Source organism: Tiliqua scincoides, chromosome 3, assembly GCF_035046505.1.
Source record: "Tiliqua scincoides isolate rTilSci1 chromosome 3, rTilSci1.hap2, whole genome shotgun sequence".
NCBI lineage: Eukaryota > Metazoa > Chordata > Lepidosauria > Squamata > Scincidae > Tiliqua > Tiliqua scincoides.
Genome location: NC_089823.1, coordinates 4,614,680 through 4,626,717, shown reverse-complemented (window position 1 = coordinate 4,626,717; position 12,038 = coordinate 4,614,680). Strand labels below are relative to the sequence as shown.

General features: G+C 49.0%; 1 protein-coding gene across 3 annotated transcripts in view; it reads left to right on the top strand.

Moving 5' to 3' along the window:
* The window catches only part of CAPN5 (calpain 5), a 91,086-nt gene extending 80,637 nt beyond the window's left edge, over window positions 1-10,449 (top strand). For all 3 annotated transcript variants that reach the window (XM_066621716.1, XM_066621717.1, XM_066621718.1), the window contains 5 exons: window positions 1,485-1,607; window positions 2,389-2,585; window positions 3,985-4,106; window positions 6,038-6,174; window positions 7,472-10,449. In XM_066621716.1, coding sequence (XP_066477813.1) covers window positions 1,485-1,607; window positions 2,389-2,585; window positions 3,985-4,106; window positions 6,038-6,174; window positions 7,472-7,654 — 762 coding nt within the window. In that variant the 3' untranslated portion in view covers window positions 7,655-10,449. The remainder of the gene's footprint in view (window positions 1-1,484; window positions 1,608-2,388; window positions 2,586-3,984; window positions 4,107-6,037; window positions 6,175-7,471) is intronic.
* Window positions 10,450-12,038: the final 1,589 nt, after the last annotated feature.

Genomic DNA, 12,038 nt, shown 5'->3' with positions numbered 1-12,038 from the left:
TGGCCTCCCATATCACCTTCTTACATTTCTTTTACCACAGTTTATGTTCCTTTTTATTCTCCTCATTAGGGCAAGACTTCCATTTATGGAAGGATGCTTCCTTGCCCTTTACAACGTCTCTAACTTGGCTGGTTAGCCATGCGGGCACCCTCCTGGATTTAGTGGAACCCTTCTTTCTTTGTGGTATACACCTCTGCTGGGCCTCTATTACTGTTGTTTTAAGCAGCCTCCTTGCACTCTGGAGAGATCGGACTCTTTTTACCTTCCCTTTCAACCTCCTTCTAACCAGCCTCCTCATTTGAGGGAAGTCCACTCATCAGAAGTCAAGGGTTTTTGTGAGAGATTTGCCCAGTGTTCTTCCCCCGACGTGCACGTCAAAATGGATCACAGCATGATCACTGTTCCCCAATGGCTCCGTAACATTGACATCTCTAACCACGTCCTGTGTACCGCACAATATTAAATCCAGAGTCACCTGTCCTCTGGTGGGCTCCATGACTAGCTGCTCTAAGCCACAGTCATTTAGCACGTCAAGAAATCCGGTCTCCTTTTTGTTACCAGATCACAAATTGACCCAGTCAATATGAGGATAATTAAAGTCCCCCATGGTTACAACCCTGTCCCTCCTTGTCACCTCCCTGATCTGTTTCCTCATTTCAAGGTCCCCTTCCGGTTTCTGGTCTGGAGGACGATAGTACGCCCCAGTATTACATCGCTCCACAGGCCTGGTAATTTAACCCATAGAGACTCTATGGTGGAGTCGGACCCGCGTTCAATCTCTACTTTGCTGGATTCTATTTCTTCCTTAACATAAATGACCACCCAACACGCCCCTCCCTGTCCCTCCTGTAGAGTTTTAGCCCGGGATTGCGGTATCCCACTGATTCTCCGCATTCCACCAGGTTTCCGTTATGCCCACTATGTCAATGTTTTCCTTTTGTCACCAGACATTCCAGTTCTCCCATCTTTGCTTGGAGACTTCGGGCATTCGCATAAAAGCATTTGTACATGGAATGCCCCAGGATGGGCTGCTTATTCGCTCCTTTGTCCCTGCATCTTCTCATTGTGCCAAACCGTCTATCACATCCCATCATGCTACCATTCCTAATTTCTTCTCCTACCCTGCCTTTGTCTTGTTGTTCTCTAACCTCCCCATCCTCGTCCCATAGAGATGAGGAGTCCCGAACAGGACGCCCCTCGGCTCCTGTCGGCCTTCCCCCAGGGGAAGTCGGAACTGTTACCCCGCAATGCCCGATCTCGTCTGATCTCGGAAGCTAAGCAGGGTCAGGCCTGGTTAGTACTTGGATGGGAGACCGCTTGAGAATACCGGGTGCTGTAGGCTTATACCATAGTCTTTCGAGACTGAAGGTTGCCAACCACTTGGAGGAGAATATATAGCTGTTGCTGTCCCTGACTTTGAAGCCACCAAACAGGTGCCCCCCTCAACTTCTCCTGTTTTTCTGTCCCCTTTCTGTTTCTGCCAGTATGTTTTTGATGTGAAGAAAACAGAGGATGAGGTTCTCATCAGCATCCAACAGAGGCCCAAACGAACAAGCAGAAAAGAGGGCAAAGGAGAGAACTTAGCCATTGGATTTGACATTTTTAAGGTAAGCTGGGCAGATGTGGCATCAGCCACTAGCCTGTCCCTGAGGTGACGTTTTGGATTGGGGCTTGTGCAGAAATGCTACGGAAATGGGAGCTTCTCTTTGAATCCTGGTTATGTGTAGAGAAGGCAAGTTCAGGCACCCAGTCGCCTCGGACAAAGTCAGAAATTTAAAAAATCAAAAAGAACTTGCCTGTTTTCCGAGCCAAGTGGAGACTTGGAAACCATGTTGACCTTGTCTGGCAGCCGTCCATGATCCCCCCTTCAGTACAGCAATGGAGAAACACCCCACCAAGATGTTGCGCCCCTACTGGGCTTTTGCCCATCCAGCCTCAATTTTTCTGGGGGAAGCCCAGTCCTCTCCTGCTCAGATTTTAATCCCAACTGAAGAATGTTGGTGCTTCTCATGCTGAAACACGGTTCTTGTTGACCCTGGCACATGTCGTTGGCATCTTTCGTTTGGTCTCATGTGTGTCCCCCTGAGAAGCTCAGGGTCATACGAGTGCCAAATAGGACCAGACTTGGAGCAGCTGCTTTGGTGCAGAAGATCCTAGTTCAGTCCCTGGCAGCAGCTCCAGTTCAGTGATCTCAGTCAGCAAAAACTTCTGCTCTGTCAGCTTAGAAAGCTGGTACCCATCCGAATAGATGGTGTGGAGTGTGGCAGCTTGTCTGCAAGGGCAGGAACCCCAGTTCTAGAACAGACATTCTATATTGGAACTAACCCTGCAACAGAAGCATGCTGGACATGAACATCCCTGTTTCTTTTTGCAATTTTTCCTGGCCAGGTGGAGCTAAACCGCATTTACCGGATGCACATGCTGCAGTCCAAAGTAGCCAGCTCCATCTACATCAATTCTCGCAGCGTCTTTCTGAGGACAGACCTGAACGAAGGCCGCTACGTCATCATCCCCACAACCTTTGACCCTGGCCATGTGGGCGATTTCCTTCTCAGGGAATTCACAGATGTGCCTTCTGACTGCCAGTAAGGAGCTGTCTTCCTTCCTTCCTGCCAGCCTCTCTCTCTCTCTCTCTCTCTCTCTCTCTCTCTCTCTCTCTCTCCATTCATAACTCTAGTGCAGGGGTGCCCAAACCCTGGCCCGGGGGCCACTTGCGGCCCTCAGGGACTCACAATCTGGCCCGCAGGGAGCCCCCAGTCTCCAATGAGCATCTGGCCCTCTGGAAACTTGCTGGAGCCCATGCTGGCCTGACATAACTGCTCTCAGTGTGAAGATGACTGTTTGAGCTCTTGCATTAGCTCTTGCAAGGGTTCCCTCCCCTGCTTGCTGTTTCAGGTCTGTGATGCAGCAGTGGCCTTGAAGGAAAGGCCGGCCTTGCTTTGTGCAAGGACTTTTATAGGCCTTGAGCTATTGCAAGACCTTCATCCATTCATACAAGTTCCACCTCTAATATATTCATTTATGCAAATTTATTCAAATGTGAAATGTAAATTAATTCGGCCCCCAACACAGTGTCAGAGAGATGATGTGGCCCTCCTGCCAAAAACTTTGGACACCCCTGCTCTAGTGCAACAATTCCCAAACTTTTTCGACTGGCAGCTCCCCTGCCCACCTGGGCTATTGGCTTCCCATTAGAGCTACAGTCCTATACTTTGTATAGGGTGGCAGGTTTTTCATGAGGATTCCATGGCTCCCCTACTGGTTTCTGTGGCTCCCCAGAAAGCCATGGCTCACAGTTTGGGAATCACTGCACTAGTTCATTATACGGCTTCCCTTGTGTAAAGGATTGGAGGCAAGAAAAAGGCAGGGGTTGACCTGTGTTCTTCTGCCTCTTGCAGAGAGCCAGTCACTGCTGCAGAAAGAGAGCTAAAACAACTGCATGGCTCCTCGAGGAACCATAGCTCTCCCCTCCCAGGCACTTCCTTGAATCCCCGATTCAGCCTCGCTATAACGCTTCTGGGCCCTTGACTGGGAAACAGACTAAGTACCACAGGGCCAAATCCTATCCAAATTTTCTGCACTGATTCAGCTGTGCCAATGGGACATGTGCTGCATCCAATGCGGGAGGGACTCACGGAGGCCACATTTGTTCCCTTATCTTGGGGCTGCATTGTGGCTACATCAGTGCTGGAAAGTCGGATAGGATTGGATCCTTACAAATACCTGCAATTCACAGCTGTAGTGATATTCCCCTATCTCCCTGCCTGCCTTCCAAATCCTGCTTAAGCCTGTCCCAACGTCTGCCCCAGTTTCCCCTTTTAGCTCTGGTCTCATTCAACTGAGTTTGGTACTATTAGCACCTTGAATTCCTGGCTGCCCAGTCCCAGAGTGTGATAGGTATGATTAGGACTATGAGATGAGAGAGACACTAATAATTCTGGGACAGGAATCACTGATGTGTGGGCATGTGTTCTCCCCTCACAGAGAGCTGACCCTGGATGAGCCCCCCCACACCTGCTGGAGTGGAATGTGTGGCTACCCCCAGGTGGTCTCACAGGTCCACATCATCTCAGCATCTGGACTGAAGAACCAAGACTCCCATGAAGGTACTGAATCCTAAAGGCTGGTTTCCAGCAAAGCACACTAAAAGGACAGCACCACAAAAGTCATCTGAGATTTTCCCTTAGTGGCATAAGAACATAAGACCAACCCTGCTGGTTCAGGCCGAAGGCCCATCTAGTCCAGCTTCCTGTATCTCACAGTGGCCAACCAGACGCCTCAGGAAGCATGCAAGATACCTGCATCCTGGTGTCACTCCTTTTGCACCTGACATGCAGAGACAGGCTACTCCTAAAATCAGGAGGTTGCATGGACCCATCATGATTTGTACCCTGTGGTGGACTTATCTTCCAGAAATCTATCCAACCCCCTTTTAAAGGTATCTAGGCCAGACACCATCACTACATCATGTGGCAAGGAGTTCCATAGACTACACTCTGGGGGGGGCATCTGTATTTGCTTTTGTCTGTCCTAGCTCTCCTCACACTCAATGTTAGTGGATGTCCCCGGGTGCTGGTGTTCTGTGAGAGGGAAAAGAACATTCCTCTATCTGCTGTTTCCATCCCCTGCATAATTGTGTATGTCTCAATCATGTCCCCTCTCAGGAGCCTTTTTTCCTAGACTGATGAGCTCCTTACTTGAAATGTGTTGGGATTTATACTAGGATTAATACAGTTCTCCCTTGTATCTGCTGTCTGTCTGTCTGTCTGTCTGTCTGTCTGTCTGTCTGTCTGTCTGTCTGTAAAGGGCAGCAACATTCAGAGCTGTAAGCATGTTGTCTTGTTACTGTAAAGACAACCAAGAGTCTTTGGGCACATTGAATACCAAAACTAATGCTGCCATCTGTACAGTCAGTCTCTGAAGTGCTACAAGACTCTGCTGTGTTTGCTTCCAGTTTCTGCCAGGAGTCAGCTTGCAGGCTCCAAGGGCCAGCATTGCCTTCTGGGGGTGCACCTCACAGTGACACAGACTCTTAAGCTTAGTTCCAGCCAGTGGCATAGCCAGTGATCGTGTAGCCCAGTGCCAAGCTCAAAATGATGCCACAGAAGTGATGTCACAACCAGAAGTGACGACACGCTCCGGCTTTTTATAAAGTGAAAATTGGGGGGAAACCTGCCTTCTCCCCCAGCAGCTCGCCAACCACTTGCTCTGTAATCTCCCCCCAGCCAGTGGCATTAGCTAAGGCATCTGTCTGCTACCTGGGTTCAAAGAAGATTTGTAGCCCCCACCCCCAAGACAAAATCAAATTTAATTAAGTAAATAAAGAAAAAGTGTGCCCCTGATTAGTTGGAGACACTGTGCTGGGGTGAAGAGGGATGGTTATTTTCCCCCTGCTAGATATAAGAGGAGCACCACTTGAAAAAGTGCCTCTTTACCCAGTTAGCAGGGGTAACTATTATGCTACATGGAAATGAGAGCCAACTCATATTAACACCTTCTTGGTTTCATGCTGTATCATAATAACAAGTCATTGCAACATCTCAATAACATAATAATACGTATGTCATTGGCTTTCAGAACAATCAGTCTCATAAGTCATTTTTGAGTTAAGAAAATCCACTTTTTGTTCTATAAGGCAGTTGTGTTTTCAATTTCTGGTTAACAGGCCATAATGTTTGATAGAATACAGATATTCCAGTGTGGTTTGTTTCATTGCATTCTGCATTGAATTACTTTTCCTATGATATATAACACCATGGAATTATTCATACATACCAAGATTTTCACAATTTTGGTCACTAGTGTCCAGCTCAGCTTGTTGCCCCCTTAAAGCTTGATGCCCATTGCAACTGCTACCCCCTGCACCCCCTTAGGCACGCCACTGGTTCCAGCAGGGCACGGGGAGCATGTGGTTGTGCCAAAAGCCACTATCTTAGATTACTTTAAAAGTGAATTAGACAAATTCATGGAGGCCCAGTCCTGAGGGTGATAGGGGCCTGCTTCAAAGTTTCAGCCACCATTTTGTTTTTTTTTCCAGGAGTTGATCCCTACGTGATCATCAGGTGTGAAGGGGAGAAGGTTCGTTCTTCAGCACTGAAGAATACCCTGACGCCAGAATTTGATGTGAAAGGCCTGTTCTACCGCAAGAAGCCAGGGCAGCCTATTGTCATCCAGGTGAGGCCTTCCTTAGATGGTGGAGGTGTGTCACCATTGAAAACTGTCTCCGCTAAACCAAGGCCAGCAGATGCGATAGAAGCGGGGAATAAAATAGGATCTGATCTGATGCTCTTCCTCAGAAACACTCTCCATTTTTATTTTGTTTACGGCTTGGGCCAGTGCAACTATTTTTCAACAGGTGTGCCACCAAAGGTATGCCACGGCGGTTTGGAGCACCATGGTTGAAAATAGCTGAAAAAACTCTTCTGGGTTCTGCAGCTCTGTTTCTAGGACAACTGTCTGTAGTAACGAGTTGTCAGCAGTGGAAGAGGGACAGTCTGTTACTACAGAAGCCCTAGAAACAGAGCCGCAGAACCCTGAAGAGTCTCCCTGAAGCCGGAAGTGACATCGCCAGAAGTGAAGACAATAAAGAAGACCACTGCTGTCAGTATCCCATAAGAAAAAAAATGTTGAAAATTGCTGGGCTGGTGTGTGAGGTGTGATTCCCAGAAGAACCCTGGAAACTTGACCTGGCCACAGAGTTCAGTTTCCTAAAACTTTTGGCTCGTTTTTTCATTGTCAAAAAGTTGGCTTCTTCAGGTTGCTGTGGCACTTTTTGCTGCTACAACTTAAGCCTCTCCTTTCACCATGCATTAGCCACACAAACTCTTAAATGTTTTGAACCAAAGGAAACTTATTTCTTAGAGCTCACTGAAAGCTAAAGTTCCCACAAGTGAGCTACAGATGCCTTGATTGTGGATGTGTGTCATGCTCAGAGCCCCGGTGTCTGCATGGGCAGATCCAGGGTGGGACATGGGTGTCGCACCAGCAGGAAGCAAAGTCGGGAGCCAGGGGAATGCCCACTGGGTGGGGCATTGGTGGCCGATGGAAATGAGTTGCAATGGGAGCCCAGGTCTACCCGGCATGTAGATCTGGGCTCCATGTTCAGGCAGCAGCCCAGATCTACCTGCACAGCAAACAGCCACAGAGGCCATAAGCTCAACCAGGAGTCCAGGTCTACCCCACAGGTGGATCTGGGCTCCAAGTTTGGGCAAGAGCCCAGATTTACCTGCCCAGCAAATGGCCACGGGGGGCATAAGCTCAGCCAGGAGCCCAGGTCTACCCAGCAGGTAGATCTGGGCTCCAAGTCCTGGCTGGAGCCCAAGTCTACCCATCTGGTTGACCTGTGGTCTGGTGTTAAGGGAGTACTCATGCCCCTCCCCCGCCCAGCACAAACACTAGATCCACCACTGGGTATCTAGTGGATTGCATTAGAAGCTTTTCTTGCCTAATTTTCCACCTTCTGACCTGACAGATCTGGAACCATAACATCATCAGTGATGAGTTCCTGGGCCAGGTTGCTCTTGCAGGTGACCCCAATGACCTTCAGTCCGGGCACGTCCTCCACCTCCAAGACAAAGGAAACAAACGGACCAACGAACTCCCAGGAATCCTTAAAGTGCAACTTTTCACCAGTAGAAACCTCACAAGTGTCTGATCTCCAGAAGGACTCTTCTTCCTCTTGTGCTACAGAGACCCATGTGTATATGATCTTCCAATGTGCAGTATATATATTTATATATAATATATATATGCCTGCCATATATGTACTGTGCATGCATTCACTTTTCAAGGGAACGAGCTCTCATGTTTTCCATTTTTTTTTTATAAAGGTGCCTTTTCCGGAAGCCAAAATATTTTTTGTTCTTGTTGTTTGTCATGTCCAAGGCATAATTTGTAGCCAGTGACAGGCCATGTGATGGTGCAGAGAGGCCTCAAGCCAGTCCCACCTTCGGGGGGCAGCTGCAATATAAGTGCCACGGGACTGCATGTTTACACAGAGAGCTGCGTCTCTCACGCGCACATGCGCAGATGGGATGTGTCTATCCCAACTAGAAAAACACGTTGCCAAGTTCATCAAAGGGCTTGTCGTTAACTTGCACAACTTGTCTGTGGTGTTGGGGCTGGAACGCACATGCCAGCACCTCCTGAATTTTTCCTAGGGTCTGATACTATGTTCCAAGGCACCTGAGGCTGTAACCTTGCTTAAGCCAAGCAGTTCTGGCCCTGGTAGTGCCTGGATGGGAGACCACCTGGGAATACGATGGATACACCGCCTTGAGCTTTAAACATGGAAGAAAGGCAGGATATAAATAAGTTTAGTAATCAGTGTGTAGGATGGGAAAGGGCTGAACAGAAAGAAATCTGGCCTGTGGGAGCCCAGGAAGAAGCAGTAGAAGCACATCAGTTGGATGTTCCCCACCTGCAGAGATTATTGAGCTGCAGCATTAGCAGTGGCATAGCTAGAGGGGTGCAAAGCACTGTTTTGCAGGGAGCCTCACCACAGCATGCAAGCTGCACCTCCCGTTCCCCTTTGGAGCCATTCCGGGCAGTGGGAATCAAAACAGAGGCATATGCCTGGCTCCAGAGGGGAGGGAGAGGGGCCACTTGCACACTTCAGGGAGGCTCCCTGCAAAACTTAGTGCTCTGCACCCTCTTTAGCTATACCACTGAGCATTGGCACTTTATGTAGTCGGGCTGATCCCTGTGCGCAGGACTGCGTATGCTGGGATTCTGCTGAAGTGGCGAGAACGTGTGGCATGTTGTACTGGGCATGGCCCAGCTTTCATTTAGAAAGAAAAAAGGAGCAAGTTACTAGTCCGCATATTTGCCACAGTGTGCGTGAAAGTGTTGGTGATGCCTACTCTGGGTTCAGTAAGATTTCCAGGAAATGGGAATAGTGCTTTGTCCTGCCCCACAAGTAGCAAAACCAGAATAAATTGTGCCTAATAAGAGGAACTGGGTAGATTTGACTGATGTCTGTGTTGTTTAAAGGATGTAGAATTCACAGAATCAGAGAATGTTAGAAGGTGCCTTAGAGATCATCTAGTCCAACCCCCTGCTCAGCACAGGCAACTGACGTGGCCATCCAGCCTCTGCTTGCAAACCTCCAATGAGGGAGAGCATACTACAGCACGAGGCAGACTGTTCCGGCGCTACACGGCTCTGACAGGACAGTCTTCCTTGTGTCTAGCCTTGAAGGTTATTGTCCTTCACAGCGTCCCTAACTGGGTCCTCCAGGGATCGATCATTTCTAGCATTGGACAAGGTATCTGAGAGGGAAGTCTCCAGGTAAAAGGATATCTAGTGGCAGGGCTGGGAAGGACTTTGGAGAACTGCTGCTCATCAGAGTAGGAGGCACTGGGCTAGATGGATCAGTCGCGTGACTCAGTCCAAGGCAGCTTCTTAACGGTGAAGTGACCTAGTGAGTAGTCAGTGGGCTCAGGCAGATTCTGATGTTGTTGTTTGTTTATCAGTGTCATCAATGTACACGGCACTAGAGTGAAACGGACAGGTCCCTGCCCCACAGGGCTTACAGTCTGGAAACCGACACAAGGGAGGCTGTGCTGGGGGTGGAAGCAAGGGCAAGCAGATGTGATTCTTTCAGATTCATGCTCTCAAGCTTATTTAGAGAGCAGGGACTAAGACCTGGTGCCCGAGGCTTACTGGTAAAGCTGGTCTTCTGTTGGAGAGACAAGCCATAACAGCAAGAGATGGAGGGCTTTCAATTTCATGGCTCTTTCCTGGGACCAAACTGTCTTCAGTCATTTTGTTTACTTCTCTTTCGAAAACAGCAACAGATGCTTAATACTATGGCCATAAGTTCCTTCACTGCTTTTCTCCAGGAACTGATTGGAGCGGTATTTTTCTGCTCCCCCCCCCCCCACTGAGGCCTTTATAACTGTCTCGGCACATATGGATAAGTAAATACGAGAAGTACCAAACTATCGTTCTCATTAGTAAAACTGAGATTGTTGGAGAAGGAATAGTGGATGGCAGTGGCGTAGCTAGAGGGGGTACAAAGCACTAAGTTTTGCAGGGAGCCTCACTGCAGCGTACAAGCAGCCCCTCCCCCTCCCTTTCAGTGCCATTCTGGGGAATGGGAGCAAAATGGATGTGGAATGCCTGACTTCAAAGGGGAGGCGCTGCTTGCATGCTGCGGAGAGGCTCCCTGCAGACTTAGTGCTTTGCACCCCCTCTAGCTATGCCATGACAGCTGACATCTAGAAGGTTCCCATTTTGATGCTGGTCTGCTGGTTCCATCAGTCATTTTGTACCTTATGAAGTTTTTTTCACTTGCACTTTATCCAATAAATGCTTCATGACCATATCCAATAAATGTTTCATTCATTTGTATGAATGCAAATCAGAGAATGTCTTGGTATAACAAATTTTAAATGCATTGAAATGACCGACTGTATGAGATTTACAAATAAAAGCCAAAATGAATCAGCTGCTGGTGTATGTTTGGTGGCTCTGGTGTTGCAACACGAACAGGTAGTCTGAGGGTGGGCACAGCAGTAGGACTGAACTGAATCAGACCCAAGAGCTTTGTTCTTTGGCAATGGGAAACCCCCCCCCCATTTTAGTAGAAGGGGGCTGTGAATAGGGAACTACTGTTCATTTTTCCTCAGTAACAGACCTGCTCCTTGATGCTCAGGTATTGGAATCGCGGAAGATCTGGCGAGGAGGTAGGCTGTGGTGTCAGGAGTGGCCCCTTTAAGGGTAAGGCCTGGGCATCCAGCAGAGTGTGCTGCACAGCTGCAGCCACTTGAAGGCAATAGGGCCCTCAGGGATATAAGGAGCACCTGAGGCAGGAAGGGGGGTGTGGGTTGTAGAAGGAGTGCAGGTAGGAGAGGAGGCAGACTGGGCTTATTGACTTTGGAATTGGACTGTGACTTGGTGTATTGACTTTGACACTGATACCCTGACTGACTTACCTGGAACCTGACCTCAGACTATAAGGCTTATTGGCTCTGGACTCTGAGTTGGCAACTTTAACTGATTGGACTGACTGGCTTGGAATCTGTGGACTGGGACTTGACTCTGACTCTCCCTTATGAGTCTAACAAGGGAAACTAATCAGCCTTAAGCAGGCGCAAGGTCCAGTGGGAATCTGGCAGAACAGCTCCCTAGGGCAAAGGTCTGTGATGCTGCCCCCCCACACCATGCCTCCCCCCCATACTTACCCAGTGCAATGGGGCCTCATGTGACACTAGGAACAACTGGGAAAGTCTTCTGAGGCTTCTCCATGTTCTTAAACAATATGTCTTGCTTAAGATCTCATTGGTAACCTCAGAAGGCTTCCCATGTGGTCTGGAGTGCCGCACGGACACAGCGCTCAGGGCATTTGCCCACCTCCCCCCTCCAGGCCTGCCACTGTTTTCCCTGGGCAGCCCTCCCTCCCCTTCTATCATCTGACATACATTCCCTCCCTTTTGCCCATTCAGGGTGGAAATCAACACATATTACAAGAAGCCCTCACTCTGAACTGGCTACATTTTCTCTGTGGTCACAAATGCTATTTGGCTCTCTGGCATAGTAGCATCACTGTTGGCAAACTTCAGTCTCGAAAGACTCTGGTATCGCGCTCTGAATGGTGGTTCTGACACAGCGTCTAATGTGGCTGAAAAGGCCGATTCGGGAGTGACAATCCCTTCCACACTGGGAGCAAGTGCAGTCTGTCCCTGGCCTGTCTCCCTGGCTGTGGGCCTTCCTTCTTTGCCTCTTTGCCTCAGACTGTTGGCCAAGTGTCTCTTCAAACTGGGAAAGGCCATGCTGCACAGCCTGCTTCCAAGCGGGCCGCTCAGAGGCCAGGGTTTCCCACCTGTTGAGGTCCACTCCTAAGGCCTTCAGATCCCTCTTGCAGATGTCCTTGTATCGCAGCTGTGGTCTACCTGTAGGGCGCTTTCCTTGCACGAGTTCTCCATAGAGGAGTTCCTTTGGGATCCGGCCATCATCATCACATTCATAATTTGATAGTGTTCTGAGGAAGAAACCAAAAACAAAATACAGTGCTGAGGCAGCTGCCCAGAGGAGCA